The sequence below is a fragment of the Pieris rapae genome, chromosome 1, assembly GCF_905147795.1.
Source record: "Pieris rapae chromosome 1, ilPieRapa1.1, whole genome shotgun sequence".
Lineage (NCBI taxonomy): Eukaryota > Metazoa > Arthropoda > Insecta > Lepidoptera > Pieridae > Pieris > Pieris rapae.
In genome coordinates, this window is record NC_059509.1 from 3,950,690 (window position 1) to 3,964,690 (window position 14,001).

The 14,001-nt window shown below is 34.2% G+C and overlaps 2 protein-coding genes across 5 annotated transcripts; both read right to left on the bottom strand.

The window, feature by feature from the left end:
• LOC110994844 (pancreatic triacylglycerol lipase) lies at positions 1 to 2,807 on the bottom strand. Of its 2 annotated transcripts, none has more exons than XM_022261723.2 (5): positions 2,695 to 2,807; positions 2,161 to 2,359; positions 1,688 to 2,082; positions 609 to 945; positions 1 to 116 (listed from the first exon to the last, which is right to left on the bottom strand). In XM_022261723.2, the coding sequence occupies exons 1-5, from the start codon at positions 2,729 to 2,731 to the stop codon at positions 71 to 73; spliced, it is 1,014 nt and encodes a 337-aa protein (XP_022117415.2). In that variant the 5' UTR covers positions 2,732 to 2,807; the 3' UTR covers positions 1 to 70. The 2 variants fall into 2 exon arrangements, with proteins under 2 accessions (XP_022117415.2, XP_045485272.1); XM_045629316.1 differs by having other exon boundaries at positions 38 to 539; positions 575 to 945.
• Positions 2,808 to 4,960: 2,153 nt separating this feature from the next.
• Positions 4,961 to 12,272, bottom strand: LOC110994760 (lipase member H-A-like). 3 transcript variants are annotated; one of them, XM_045634659.1, is made up of 5 exons: positions 12,170 to 12,272; positions 6,674 to 6,860; positions 5,893 to 6,287; positions 5,324 to 5,657; positions 4,961 to 5,091 (listed from the first exon to the last, which is right to left on the bottom strand). In XM_045634659.1, exons 1-5 carry the CDS (start codon positions 12,270 to 12,272, stop codon positions 5,046 to 5,048), a joined length of 1,065 nt encoding a protein of 354 aa, XP_045490615.1. In that variant the 3' UTR covers positions 4,961 to 5,045. The 3 variants fall into 3 exon arrangements, with proteins under 3 accessions (XP_045490615.1, XP_022117282.2, XP_022117284.2); XM_022261590.2 differs by lacking the exon at positions 12,170 to 12,272 and adding an exon at positions 7,499 to 7,624; XM_022261592.2 differs by lacking the exons at positions 4,961 to 5,091; positions 5,324 to 5,657; positions 5,893 to 6,287; positions 6,674 to 6,860 and adding exons at positions 8,516 to 8,624; positions 8,963 to 9,296; positions 9,554 to 9,948; positions 10,351 to 10,537 and having other exon boundaries at positions 12,170 to 12,259.
• Between the last annotated feature and the right edge of the window lie 1,729 nt (positions 12,273 to 14,001).

A 14,001-nucleotide genomic window follows, 5' to 3' on the forward strand; every position in this document is an offset into this window, starting at 1 on the left:
TATAGATAAAATCTTTATTAACACTGTTATATTTTTAAACGTTCGTTGTGTTTACCGGTCCTTTGTTTAGTTAGAATGGATGTCTTGAACCTGTAGTTAATCCATACAGGCCACTCCTGAAAAATGAATAAATATAATTTGATGTTAGTTATCAAGTAGGTATCGAGTTACTTGTAGGTACTTTCTGTCTGTCTGTAGACTACTACGACTAATCATACCTACATTCACAGTTGAGACTTTCAAACAAACAACAAAACGCGTTGTACGTTTGCGTACAACTTTGACTTTGGCCTTAAATCTTTTATTTTACATTCTCATCAGCCTGACTAATTAGCCAATTTTTAAATTCTACCATTTTGTGCAATAGAACAATATCATGACATTTTTTTTAATGTAATATGCGGCAAATGGGTAGTTGGTTCACCTGAAGTTATGTGATACCGCCGCCAATGGACACTCACATTGCCTGAAGGATCGCAAATGCCTTGCTGGCTTTTCACGTTTGTACGTTCTTTTCTTGAAAGATCCTTAGTCGAATTCGACTAAGGATTTATTATATTATTATTATATAATTATATAATAATTGTAAGATATGGATTTTAACTTACCCGCTTTTGTTTAAACGAGCATTGCCCATCTTATGCTGCCTTCCATTACAACGTTGGTTGCGTGCTTCGTTAAGATTTGCACATTGTCTTCCAACAAAATGGTCGTGGGTTACACTCGCAGCAAATAATTCGTAGGAACGACTGTGAGAGCATGGGCTTAAAGAACACCCAGGTTGTCTGTGCCTACCACCATTTGGGTAAAAGTCAGCGTCAGCAATAACATCAAAGATACCCAGTTTACCGCCATCAGTGTGGATAGTTTCCACGTAACGTCCATCATTTCTGCTTAGGGTATTAGAATTCCTCGGTCCCCATTGAGGTCCAGCGGGATCTAATCCTGTAAAAAGATAATAGGATAGTATCTTGTGGCATCTTACAGTGAGGGGCGTTACATGCGAAAAGAAGTTGTCGCCGGTCCCACTATGGAAGCTATGGAAGATAGGTAGACAGAAAGCAGAGCCTTCGATGCAACCCAAAGCATAACTTATTTAAAAAAAGGATTTATGATTTTGGTTAAATATTAATCTAAAATTTAATAGGATCCAGCACCATCAATGTTAACGGGTTACACGTTGTGCTGGATCCTATTATATTAGTTTGATTTGGAGGATTTGAAAAACTGGCAAGAGGGCTGGCGTAGCAACCTCCCAAGAATATTTCCAATAATCAATTTAAACAATATCAATACACCTGGGGCGGCCGCAGAACAGGCGAAAAATAAGAAACCGCTAAAACATTCTTATTTCTTTCCTTCAAATTCAATTTTGTTCCCTAGAGACTTGGCCCGTGGCGTTCAAGCGGACAGGAGCTAATTAAAGATTAAGGTTGGTACTTAGTAAATAGTACTGATGACTACGAATAAGTATCGCAATACAGCGAGGAAAAGCTGCCAGCGTTAAAAGTCCACTGCTATCAAACTTTTTAATGTTATTTCTTTTCTTTTAATTTATTTTGAATAGTTTTTCTATTACTATGTATTATTTGATAAGAAACATTTGCTAAATATCATTTAGAGTTGAAACCGGCCAGTCTCAATAATGATTCCCTGTAACTTTAGTTTGTAAGAAATAGATCCATACCAGTTATACGACCAACACGTCCTCCAACGGTACGACCAGCATTTCCAACAACATGAGCTCCAAGACTGAACCCAACAAGGTGCACGTTGTTCCAGTTACCACCGTGTCTGGAGATCAACCAGTTAAGAAAATGACCAAGATGATGACCAATACCAGGAACTGATCGCACTGATGTTGTGTATACTCCAGATGCGGCTCTTCTCCAGTCGACAACAATAACGTTATAGTCGCCAACTCGAAGAAAAGCATCACGAATCATTGGGTTCATTGATGAACTGCCTTTGCTGTTCCATCCGTGTACCACAACCTTCGTTGGTAAATTTCCGTTGTAGTTTGAGTTGCGAATGGAGTTGTCGTCGTTGACCTTTAGAACTTGATGGTTCGTGGGATTACGTCTAAAAAAAAAATATTGTTCAAGTTCTTATTAGATTTCTTTAAACTTTTCCATTTGTATACAATATAATTAATATGACCTTGTGTATAACCAGTATTGGTTATTAAATCCGTTAAAGAATTGAGCGTCTCTGCCTTTAGCTTTAAGATCAACCAGATGAATCTTGTTGTCTCCATCGGGCATCCATATATAGCGACTTACTCCTTCTACATAGTGACTGTTGTCCCCTGGTACAGGCGGATATTGATCCGAGTTCAGGATCACACTACCAGTACACACTAAAAATACACCATTTCAAATTAACCACCTCAATAATTACTCAATAATTACAAACCTCAGTAGGTTTTATCACAAAGATCAATATGAATAACATTCATTCAGAGCATCAAGTATTTGGTAACATTTCAAATTAACCACCTCAATAATTACTCAATAATTACAAACCTCAGTAGGTTTTATCACAAAGATCAATATGAATAACATTCATTCAGAGCATCAAGTATTTGGTAACATTTTTATTTATTTCATTCATAGTAAAATATACTGTATTTTGAATGTAATGTATGAGAGAAATAATTATTTATCGTGAAAGTTAGAAAAGGATTCGACTCACATGCTACATAAACAGATAATGCTACCAACAGCCTCATGATGATGGAGTTGTCAATATAAATTTTAACTTTTGGGTGAATCTGTTATATTTATTGCCAATTATAATCTTATATCTACTTAATTATGTATACATATCTTATCAGATTTGATATTTTATCTTTTATTAGTACTATTACTTTGTTTTAGCATTGTCCAATAAATGAGACTGAGAATGTAGAGTGATAGAGTAAAGACGTCTATTAGACTAGAGATGCTGTTGACCAAGCACAATCGAACGACCGTTCGCATTTTGTTATATCTCCTCACCCTCTGGGATTTACTAAATCCTTTGTAAAGCAGGTCTAAAATCTTAAATGCTCTTCCGCTTGCGTACTTTGCGGGCATGCAGCGAAATATCGCGGTTGCCCAGGCTTACCTTGATTTACCATATAATTAGATAAAACATATCGTATAGCAACAGCGAAGATAATACACGATTTTATATCAATAAATACGTGATTATACAATTTTTTTCTATAAAAGGAAAGTGATTTATATTTGTACATTTTTATAAATTATATGAATTAAAACTACATATTCTCAAATACCTACTGATTTGGTTTGTGTTACATATGAATTAATGATATCTTTCTTTTATACTCGAAATCGTTACTAGTTACTGTTTTTCCCTTTCTCCATATAATTTATGCACCCCTCTTTCCCCCCACATTAAAAAAATATATCAAGGCCAGGTACATCACTCTATATTTGAATTCCTTTAATATAACCTAAGGGCTTAAAATGAATTTTTCCACAAGTACCCATTCAGTCATCTTTATTTTTTCACTTAATTACTAAGAATACAACATCCTTTTTAATAAAAACGTAAGCCGGATAAACCGGAAATGAATTTATTGTTTTACGATATTTATATATTTGTGTTATAGTTTTTTTACATCCTCTTCTAGGTAATCTTTAATGGCGATGTATGCAAGTAGTTCGAGAATATTCTACTTCCCACTTATAAAGAAATTTTAACAATCGTTGATAAGACAAACAAATTGCGATAAATGCAATCGTATTAGCGTTTTGATTTAGATATAAAGTTGCGAATTTATGAATGTTATCATTATGTCTGATAAGACCGGAAGAAATTTGACCCTTCGTAATTTCAATGACATATTAGTATTTTTAATGTATAAATGATTATACGTATCTGTGTATCACACTATGTTGCACTTAAAAGATTTTACTTTTTTTTTAATACCATAAAAGTCCGTGCCTTTATTTAACAAAAATAGGATTTGTAAGTGCCAATCAGGAACATATTTCTAAGCATGGTAAATGAAATAAATTACAACATTATATAGAAGTCAAATAAATGAGACCAATAGAACTTTAATCAAGATTATAATTGTTCGAAATTAATTAAAAATTATATTCATTTTAAAATTTAACTAAAGTTTCTCGGAGCAGATTTTGACGCGCCTTTGCACATTTCAGTCGCTAGATGTACATTTATCGATATCAAATTTCTCTCGGATATATGCTCTTTTGTCTTACCTAAATTAATTAAGCATACGTATATAGTAATTATGAGAAAGTTAATTGCAAAAGTCAATTTATTAAAATTAATAACGATAAGATTAAGTATCACAGAGGTATCTTTACACCCCTAACCGGTTGATAAATTTCTGTTATCATGTAATTAGCATACATACTTCTTAATCCTAGTCCTTAAAAATACAAGTCATTCAAGTCAACTGCGCGTTTTTCAAGGCAGTTTTTGCCGCGCACCACCAGTTTGTGGAACCGGCTGCCCACTGAAGTATTTCCGAACCGATTCGACTTAGGGTCCTTCAAGAAAAGAGCGTACCAATTCTTAAAAGGCCGGCAACGCACTCGCGAGCCCTCTGGCATTGAAAGTGTCCATGGGCGGCGGTATCACTTAAAATCAGGTGAGCCTCCTGCCCGTTGGGGCCCTGTTCTATAAAAAAATCCTTAAATTTTGATTCTGTTCCATTTGGAGTTCAAATTCTTGTGCCATATGAAACCATTGTTAATAAACCCTAATTTAAATATTTGGTGCTTATTTTACTCTGCGTTTTACTATATATATGCAACGACGAAGTCTAAGACCCATTCTTTGATTAAAACTTGACTGGACTTCCTATGTTAAAAATCATATCATTATTTGATAACATTAAAAATTAATAAATCTTCAGCTTGGGGTAATTACATATAATAACACGACGTCACAATCATTAAATTAAATTTAATAGATTAAATTAAATATTATTATTTATTTGTCTCTTATCAAATGTGTTTAATAAATTCAAAATTAAAAAAAAAATGTCATGGAAATAGTTGTTATTAGAAGGGCCAATTTGCTCCAGTTCTTAAGCCAAACAATCCGGTACTGAAAAGAAAAATTAAGTCTATAACGTAAAAATCTACTGAAGATAATGATATATATTTCATTAATTGGGGTTTGCTATAAATAGGCAATCGAAGTAATGAATTTGGAAGAATAGGTGATTTTATTTTGGCGTTTTTAAAACAAATGGAGTTGGAAATCGAAATATTAATAAAATTGATTCTATTAAGATATTTTGTCAAAATCTACCTAGTTGATTTGGTATTAAACTTACCCCTGTTTGCCGAGATTCGCGTTACCCATATGTAATTGTCTGCCATTACAATTAGACCGTTCAGCGTCAGCTATACTTGAGCATAGTCGCCCAACCAGATGACTGCGGTGAACAGTAGCAGCAAAGAATTCCGTGGCTCGTCCATGTGAGCATGTGCTGGAACCGCATCCAGGTTGGGGGTTTCTTCCACCATTGGGGTAGAAGTCTGCATGTGCTATAGAGTCCATGATACCAAGTATACGTCCGTCGGTGTGGATAGCCTCAACATATCTACCAGAGTTTCGGTTGAGCGCTAGACTGTTTCTACCCCATGTTGGACCAGCTGGGTCCAAGCCTGTAAAAATAAATAAATTACTTGTAATACTGTAAATTAAATGTCATAATAATTCACAGTGGAGTTTAGGTTTGATATCGGGTGATACAATCATGATTTTTGGTTTGGATGATCACGTGTTTGCGAAAACAAATGAATCTACCTCATTTACGATGTAACGGGTCTTTTTCATGTGTAAGTCATCAATAAATATTACTTATTATTTATTTATTTCTATACTAAATTAAGGCAGTACCTGTCACTCTACGAGCACGACCGCCGATCTGGCGTCCAGCATTACCAACAATATGAGCTCCCAAACTGAAGCCAACTAGATGGAGATCGTTCCAGTTTCCACCAGCGGTGTTAAACAGAAATTGAATAAAGCGACCCAAGTGATTTCCAACATCTGGCACTCCTCTTGCAGCAGTGTTATAACCTTGACTAGCGAGACGGTTCCAGTCTACAACAATAACGTTACAGTCCATGACAGCGAGGAAGGCTTCAGTGATCATAGGGTTCATGTGAGTGTTTCCGTTATTTCTCCATCCGTGAACGATGACCTTGGTAGGTCGATTTCCTCTGTAGTTCGAGTTGCGTATGGAGTTTGCGTTTCCATTTTGAAGTATTTGTCTACTGTTGCGGTTTTGTCTATAAACAATATGTAAATATTTAATGTATAAAATATGAGTGGATTTTAAATTATATAGAAGAGTTAAAGAACAGCTTTGTTATTGCATATATGACTCGTCAAAATTTAATGCAATTGAAAATATAGAGAAGATTTACTAATGCACAACAGTAAAAAAATAATGTTCCAAATCACTAACGATATATGTAAATATGAATTAATAATTTTCTCGTATTCACAACCATCGAAATCGATTTGTATTTATGCTATAAATATTTCCCATCACCATTTGGATGCTTCTTCAGGCAAGATGTTTTAAAATATTATAAAAATTAAATTCAAACTAAAAAAAAATACTAAATAAATATTAATATATTAAAATAATTTCTAACAAAACAAAATTTACCTTGTAAACAGCCAGTATTGGTTGTCGTTTCCGTTCCTTGAGTTGAAAAAATCTTCATCTACTGGTTCATGTAAGTCGACCAGGTGAGGCACGCCCTTGCCATCCGGCATCCAAATATAACGGCTTACTCCTTCTACGTAATGGCTGTTATTTCCTGGCACTGGAGAAAACGTGGTTCCAGCACATACTGTAAAATAAATACCAGAATTTAAATATATATTTTGTATATCTAAAAGTAGTTATCACAGCCGTGTTGACGTAGTGCCTTCAGCGTGCGATCAACCCTCAGGTAGTAAGTTTGGTTCCCGGCTGTGTACCAATAGACTTTCTTTCTATGTGCGTATTTTAAGCAAACGTCCGTATAATTATAGTATGAAAGTTACGGAAAAAAAGTGCACATGTATATTACAAAACCTAAACCTACAGAAAGACAGCATAGCCAGTCCTAAGATATAAACGTCGCGCTGGCAATGTCAGCGTAGAGTAAGTAGTTGAGGATCTGTTGTTTCTTATATAAATTTACGAATCAACAGGTGCGTATGAACAATTTATTACTTTTTTTCTAATAGGGGCGCAAACGAGCCTGCGGGACGCCCATAACGGCATTCATCGCAGCCCATAGACACCCATTAATTGTTTTTTTTAATAATGAAAATATATGTAAACGTATACTAGATTTGACAAGCTTACACATTACACACACAGACTAAATTTTACCTATATTCACCCTCGATGTATCTATACAAGCCTATAGGTACACATATAATTATTGTTACAATTATAACGATTTCTTATATATGTTTTAAAATTGCGTAATTTACTCACTGGCTATAAATCCTGCAAATACTACGAACACTTTCATTATAAGGCTGATTCCGGGGAATATTTTCATTGTAAATGTTTTGGTATTTATATGAAATACTCTATCATATCATATCTCGTTTGTATCAATGTAATTGAGTTACTTAGATAATAAATAATTAATGAGCTTTTTATAAAATTGTAAAAGCGATTAAATAATATATTAAAACATTCACCGCAGACCCCACGTAAAGGTTTTATTAATTTTACTCACAGTGAAATATTTGAATTGCATTGTAAGTAGCGTTTTTTTAAAACCATGAGCGTATTTGTCAGAGAAGTCGCGACTAATAGATTTTAATGTAATCGACGTAGATTGAGTGGCGTCGGAACTTAACGACCCCGTCGCCCAATGGTGAAATAACCTCTGTGACAGGTTATTTAATCATTGCAATCAGTCCCCTTCTTAGTGGCAGTGCCATGCTGTTGCTTTGGAGTTTCAGCGAAATGTTCGGACACGACTGGGGCAGTATCATAGAACAAGTGCCTCTGATTTTTTTATTTTTAGTCTGGGGCCCTTTTATCCTGGGGGTCCTGGGCTGCACCCCAAAAAGCCCTTAAGTAGATCTGCCCCTGTAATTGATCCAGGAACGTTTTAAATCGACTGAACTTCCAAACAAAAAAAAAATGATAAAATACGATTTTTTTACTAATACGAAACAAATAGATAATTCATTGTTTTCTTGTTTTATGTGTGCTAAATTATTAATAGAAATCATATCATTATTTGATAACATTACTGAATAATAAATGTTAATCCCTAGGATAATTACACTACGTCACAATCATTTAGTTTAACGATGAATATTTAATTTATTAAATTAAATATTCATCGTTAAACTAAAATACGTCGTGATAAACCTTCAGTAAAAGTTTTTTTATAAATCACATGTGATTATTACATAACCTCCAATCAAATGGGTTTTATTATAATTCCTTTCTATAAAGCGTAGGCATTATACAATAAAAATAAAAATACAATTTTAAACATTTAAGTATAATTTAATTTCGATAAAATCATTCTTGCAATAGTCGTGATTACTGTTAGAAGGGCCAACTTGCTCTAGTCCTTAATCCGAACAAGCCGTTACTGAAAATAAAAGATACAGAAAGCCTATAAATTAAAAGATTAGAAAACTTAATGATGATGATAATGACGTGGAATGAGTGATACCATGATGATCCTTTGTTCCAAAATGAACGTATTTTATTTACTTAATTAGTTTTTGTTTATTTACCTATACGATAAATAGGCAAGAATTTAGGGATTTAGGTAATAAAACAAGGAGAATTGATTATTTTAATTTATCGTTGTTTTTAAAATATATAAATGGTAATTGAATTATACCTAAATAATTTTCAGTCAACTCTGTTAAGATGTTTTATAAAAATCCTACCTAATTATTACCTAGTTAATTTGTTACTTACCCGCGTTTGCCGAGATTCGCGTTACCCATGTGCAATTGATTTCCATTGCAATTGGACAACTCAGCTTCCCATATATTGGGGCATTGCCGCCCGACCAGATGACTGTGGTGAACAGTAGCAGCAAAGAATTCAGTTGCTCGTCCATGCGAGCATGTGCTGACACCGCATCCAGGTTGAGGGTTTCTTCCACCATTGGGGTAGAAGTCTGCATGTGCTATAGGATCCATGATCCCAAGTAAACGTCCATCAGTGTGGATTGCTTCGACATATCTGCCGGAGTTTCGGTTGAGCGCTTGACCGTTTCCACCCCAGGTAGGGCCAGCTGGGTCCAAGCCTGTAAAAATAAATAAATTGCTTGTGATGTACTGTAATTTAAGTGGCTTAATAATTCATAGTGGAGTTTAAGACGAAAGACCTAGGTTTGATATCTGGTCATATAATAATGCTTTTTGGTTTGTATGATCACTTGTTTGTGGAAACACATCTGCCTCATTTCCGATTACGTTGTACCGGGTCTTTTTCATGTGTAAGTGTTTCCATAAATATTACTTATTAGGGTTTATTTATTTCTATACTAAATTAAGGCAGTACCTGTCACTCTACGAGCACGACCGCCGATTTGGCGTCCAGCATTACCAACAACATGAGCTCCTAAACTGAAACCAACTAGATGGAGATTGTCCCAGCTTCCTCCAGCTGTGTTGAACAGAAATTGAATAAAGCGACCCAAGTGATTTCCAACATCTGGCACTCCTCTTGCAGCAGTGTTATATCCTTGACCAGCGAGACGGTGCCAGTCTACAACAATAACGTTACAGTCCGTGACAGCAAGGAAGGCTTCAGTGATCATAGGGTTCATGTGAGTGTTTCCGTTATTCCTCCATCCGTGAACGATGACCTTGGTAGGACGATTTCCTCTGTAGTTCGAGTTGCGTATGGAGTTTGCGTTACCATTTTGAAGTATTTGTCTATTGTTGCGGTTTTGTCTACAAACAATATGATCATATGTACCGATTAAAATTATAAAATTTGAGTATAGTTTAGCTAATAACGAAGAGTGGTAGAACAGCTTTGATATTTCAGATAGCAATAAATTTAATCTGTGTCTGTCTTATATTTAATCCAATACAATCACGGTGCATATTTCCTTATGTACAACAATAAAAACAACATTACAAAAACAATAAAGTTAAAAAATATTAAATAAAAATGCTATGCTATTCAGGTAGGTATATCTAAAATAATGTTATAAAAATTAAATAACATTATTTTCAAATGCATTATTACGTACAAGTAATTATATGATTTGTTAACGTATATTTCGACTTAATCATATAAAAGTTACAACAAATTTTGTTAGGTATTTTTGACCAGAAAATTAAATTTACCTTGTAAACAGCCAGTATTGATTGTCGTTTCCGTTCCTTGAGTTGAAAAAATCTTCATCTACTGGTTCATGTAAGTCGACCAGGTGAGGCACGCCCTCGCCATCCGGCATCCAAATATAACGACTTACTCCTTCTACGTAATGGCTGTTATTTCCTGGCACTGTAGAAAACGAGGTTCCTGCACATACTGTGAAATAAATACCAGAATTTAAATATATATTAAGCATAACTGAAAATATGTTATCACTAAAATATTAGCTTAGCTTACATATGAAATTGGCGTTTTGTATCGGAGGAACAAAAAGTAGATTTTTTTTAATAGGGCATATTTAATTAATCAAAGTACATATATACCATTACTATCTATATATCTATATATGATATTGCAATTTTGGCATCTTATAGGTACTTTATTGATCCTTTTAGTAAAAAAAATTCGGAGAGAAATCAATAAAATTTTTAGGCCGGCCCCATCAGAGATGCATTTAACTTGCAAGAAGCTATATAAATTTCAAAAAAAGTATTTATCAATTAGAGCAAGGTATGGATGTCGTAGACATTCCAATTGAAGTTCCTCTAATAGCTGTATGTTGTGCAATGTATGGTCTAGGATGGTACAGTATCCACTTTTCATCATAGATAATAATTCGATTAAAAATCCCTTCAATACTGTGCCCGTTGAGGCAGTAAGGCAGCAATCGATGCGCCTCTCAAGCTTTTTCACCTGCCCAATTTGATGCAAGTGGTTTAATACAGTGTTACCACTAGCACCGCAGCCTGCAGCTAACTCAGACATAGTTTGCGATGAAACCGCTTTTACAATAGCCTTCAATTCTTCATTATCAATTTTGTCGCCGTCCATGGCTTGTTCTGCATGTCAAAGTTGCGACGGTAGAATTGGAACTCGTCGATATCGCGATATTTCGTGGATGCGCGAGAGATAAAAAAAATTAAACAGCTTCCTCATGAAATGAATCGTGGTTTTCGAAAAAAAAATGCCCGAGTAAATAGCTATAAAATATTGAATTTGGAATTTCTAACCAAAGAGGAGATAATTGAGAACGTCAATTTCTTTACCTAATATTTGTTTTTTTTTTAATCGGGTGTAATCACGTAACTCTATTATACAATAAATGTGTCACCCGCCACGGGAAATTATAATATCTAATTGGAGTATGTATGTTATGGATATTAGAGCACACTTGTATATTATATAGCATAGCCAGTCCTACTGTATATAAAATTAGCTGTGACTATGTTGTCGTAGAAAACATAAACGACAATTAAATTTATTTACATAACAACAGATATTTACTAGCAATTTATTTCTTTTTAATCTATGATATCTATCTATAATACTACCACATGCCTTATGTTTACCCCCTACGTAGTCAGTATATTAAAAAAAAAACAGTGGCGCTACACCTTTTTTAGGTCTGAGCTTCCGATTTCTGTTGCATGATCATTTAATTGTCACATCGCTTCTGGTACCCGATACACGCCATCGACGTCGTAGGTAAAAGGTAAGCCGGTTTCATCACGATGGTTTCTTTCACCGTTCGAGTGAATGTTAAATGTGCACAAAGAAAGTCCATTGGTGCACAGCCGGGATCGAACTGGTTAGTTCGGTTCCTCTCATCCTGAATGTCGTAACCTTTAGGATGAGAGTCACACGCTGAAGCTACTACGCTAATACTGCTCAGTTCTGCTGTTGTCAGTATCTATGAAAGCTTATATACTGAATGCAACTTAATTGTATTTTTTACACTTATATAGACTTCTTATTTATTTAATTATTAAAATAGCATAATATACTCACTGGCTATAAATCCTGCAAATGCTACGAACGCCCTCATTATAAGGCTGCTTAGGGGGAATAGTTTCATTGTAACTGTTTGGGTATTTATATCATACTCTATCATATCATGTCGTGTTTGTATCTACGTAGTTATTAAGATAATAACTAATCAAGGATTTTTTTTTAATTTTTTATATTTAATATATTCAGCACAGGTGATCGTGTCTAGGTTTTTTTTTAGTTTAAACATTTTATAACCGCTTTTATGGCTTTTAAGTGTAAAAGATGATAAAGTACAAATATTCTTAATATTATGCTTTTTAATTAATGATTCTTCATCATTATTTGATAGTTTGTTACATGTACAAGACGAAAATCACTAAAATAATGAGGAGGGTAATGACCTTTTCGCTAAAATCACATTCCTAGTATGATGGAAAGCCCAAGAAGGAAACTTATATTACAAAAAATATTTTTATTCATAAAAGTCTAACTATAATATAAACATAGACATAACATTACTAACGAAATACAAACACATATACATACAAAATAACAATAATAAAAAAATATAAATGGTATTATTCCATAGATTTTAATTGTTATTTCATAATAAGTAGAAAATGTCATATCAACGATAAAGATTTTATATAATAGATCAATTTCTACGTCAGTAATCATAGATAACTAAGTTTATCACTGGAACACCCACAAGGTGGAAGTGATCAACAATTTTTTTTTCTCTGCGGTAATTTTCTATCAGCCCTAAGCTATGAGCGACTCACATACTGTCTAATGGTGAGTTGGCGAGCAAGTTTGTTCCGATGATAGCTCAACCACTCTTTGTATTTAGCTGCCAGTCTCCGGATTTCCTTTTTGATAGTTCTCATTTGTAGGTGTTCGTGAACTTCGTTTTTGGTTATGTACCATGGTACTTTTGCAACTGCTCTTAGGATTTTGTTTTGTTGTCGCTGGAGTATGTGATCAACAAACTGGATCATTTCTATAAATGACTATTTGGCGTAGTGGTTACGTTTTGCAGATTATGTAGGATAAGCTGTGTCAGGACGTGACGACTCCAACGCCTGTCGCTAAGAGGCTATCTTTTTCGATGAGTGGTGAAAGGATCTAACATGGATTGATGAATCCGTATTGAGAGTTTGAGAGAATATTCATTTTATGTAAGTAGTTCTTGATCTAATATTCAGTAGTTTGTCTGAGACCATCGAGATGGCTGGAAAAATTAAACATGGCAGAATTGCTACAGGATCCCACTGCTCGGCTCTGCTGCCAGATAGCCTGTTTCTTTGTTCATAAAATTAGTTATAATGAATGGGAGGCTTGTTTTTACAGGTAATTTCTCCTAATTTATTTATAGGGAACCTATCGCTAACCCATTTCATACTTCCTCAACATTCATTAATTCAACTTAAAATTAATTTGAATAGAGGAGAAGACAATAGAAGAGAGCGTACCAATTCTTAAAAGACCGGTTACGCCGGTCTTAGTCCATATTATGTCAATAGCATGAGCGTTATACTACAACAAAAATGCAGTCTGGATGTTTTCAACATTTTTTATAATATATTTACGTTAAATCTTAAAATAAATTTATTATTTTACGATTTTAATGCGTGCTAGTTTAATTACTATTCTATTTTTGCTGAGTCCCATATATAGTCAAAATGGCATATTCGAGAATATTGCACTTCCGGCTTATATAGAAAAAGCGTTGATAACACGAGCACATTGCGAGAAATGTAATCGTATTAGCGTTTTGATTGAGGTATTAATCAATATATGATTTTTTATCATTACCATATTTTTTAATATACAAAGGTCTTTATACTATA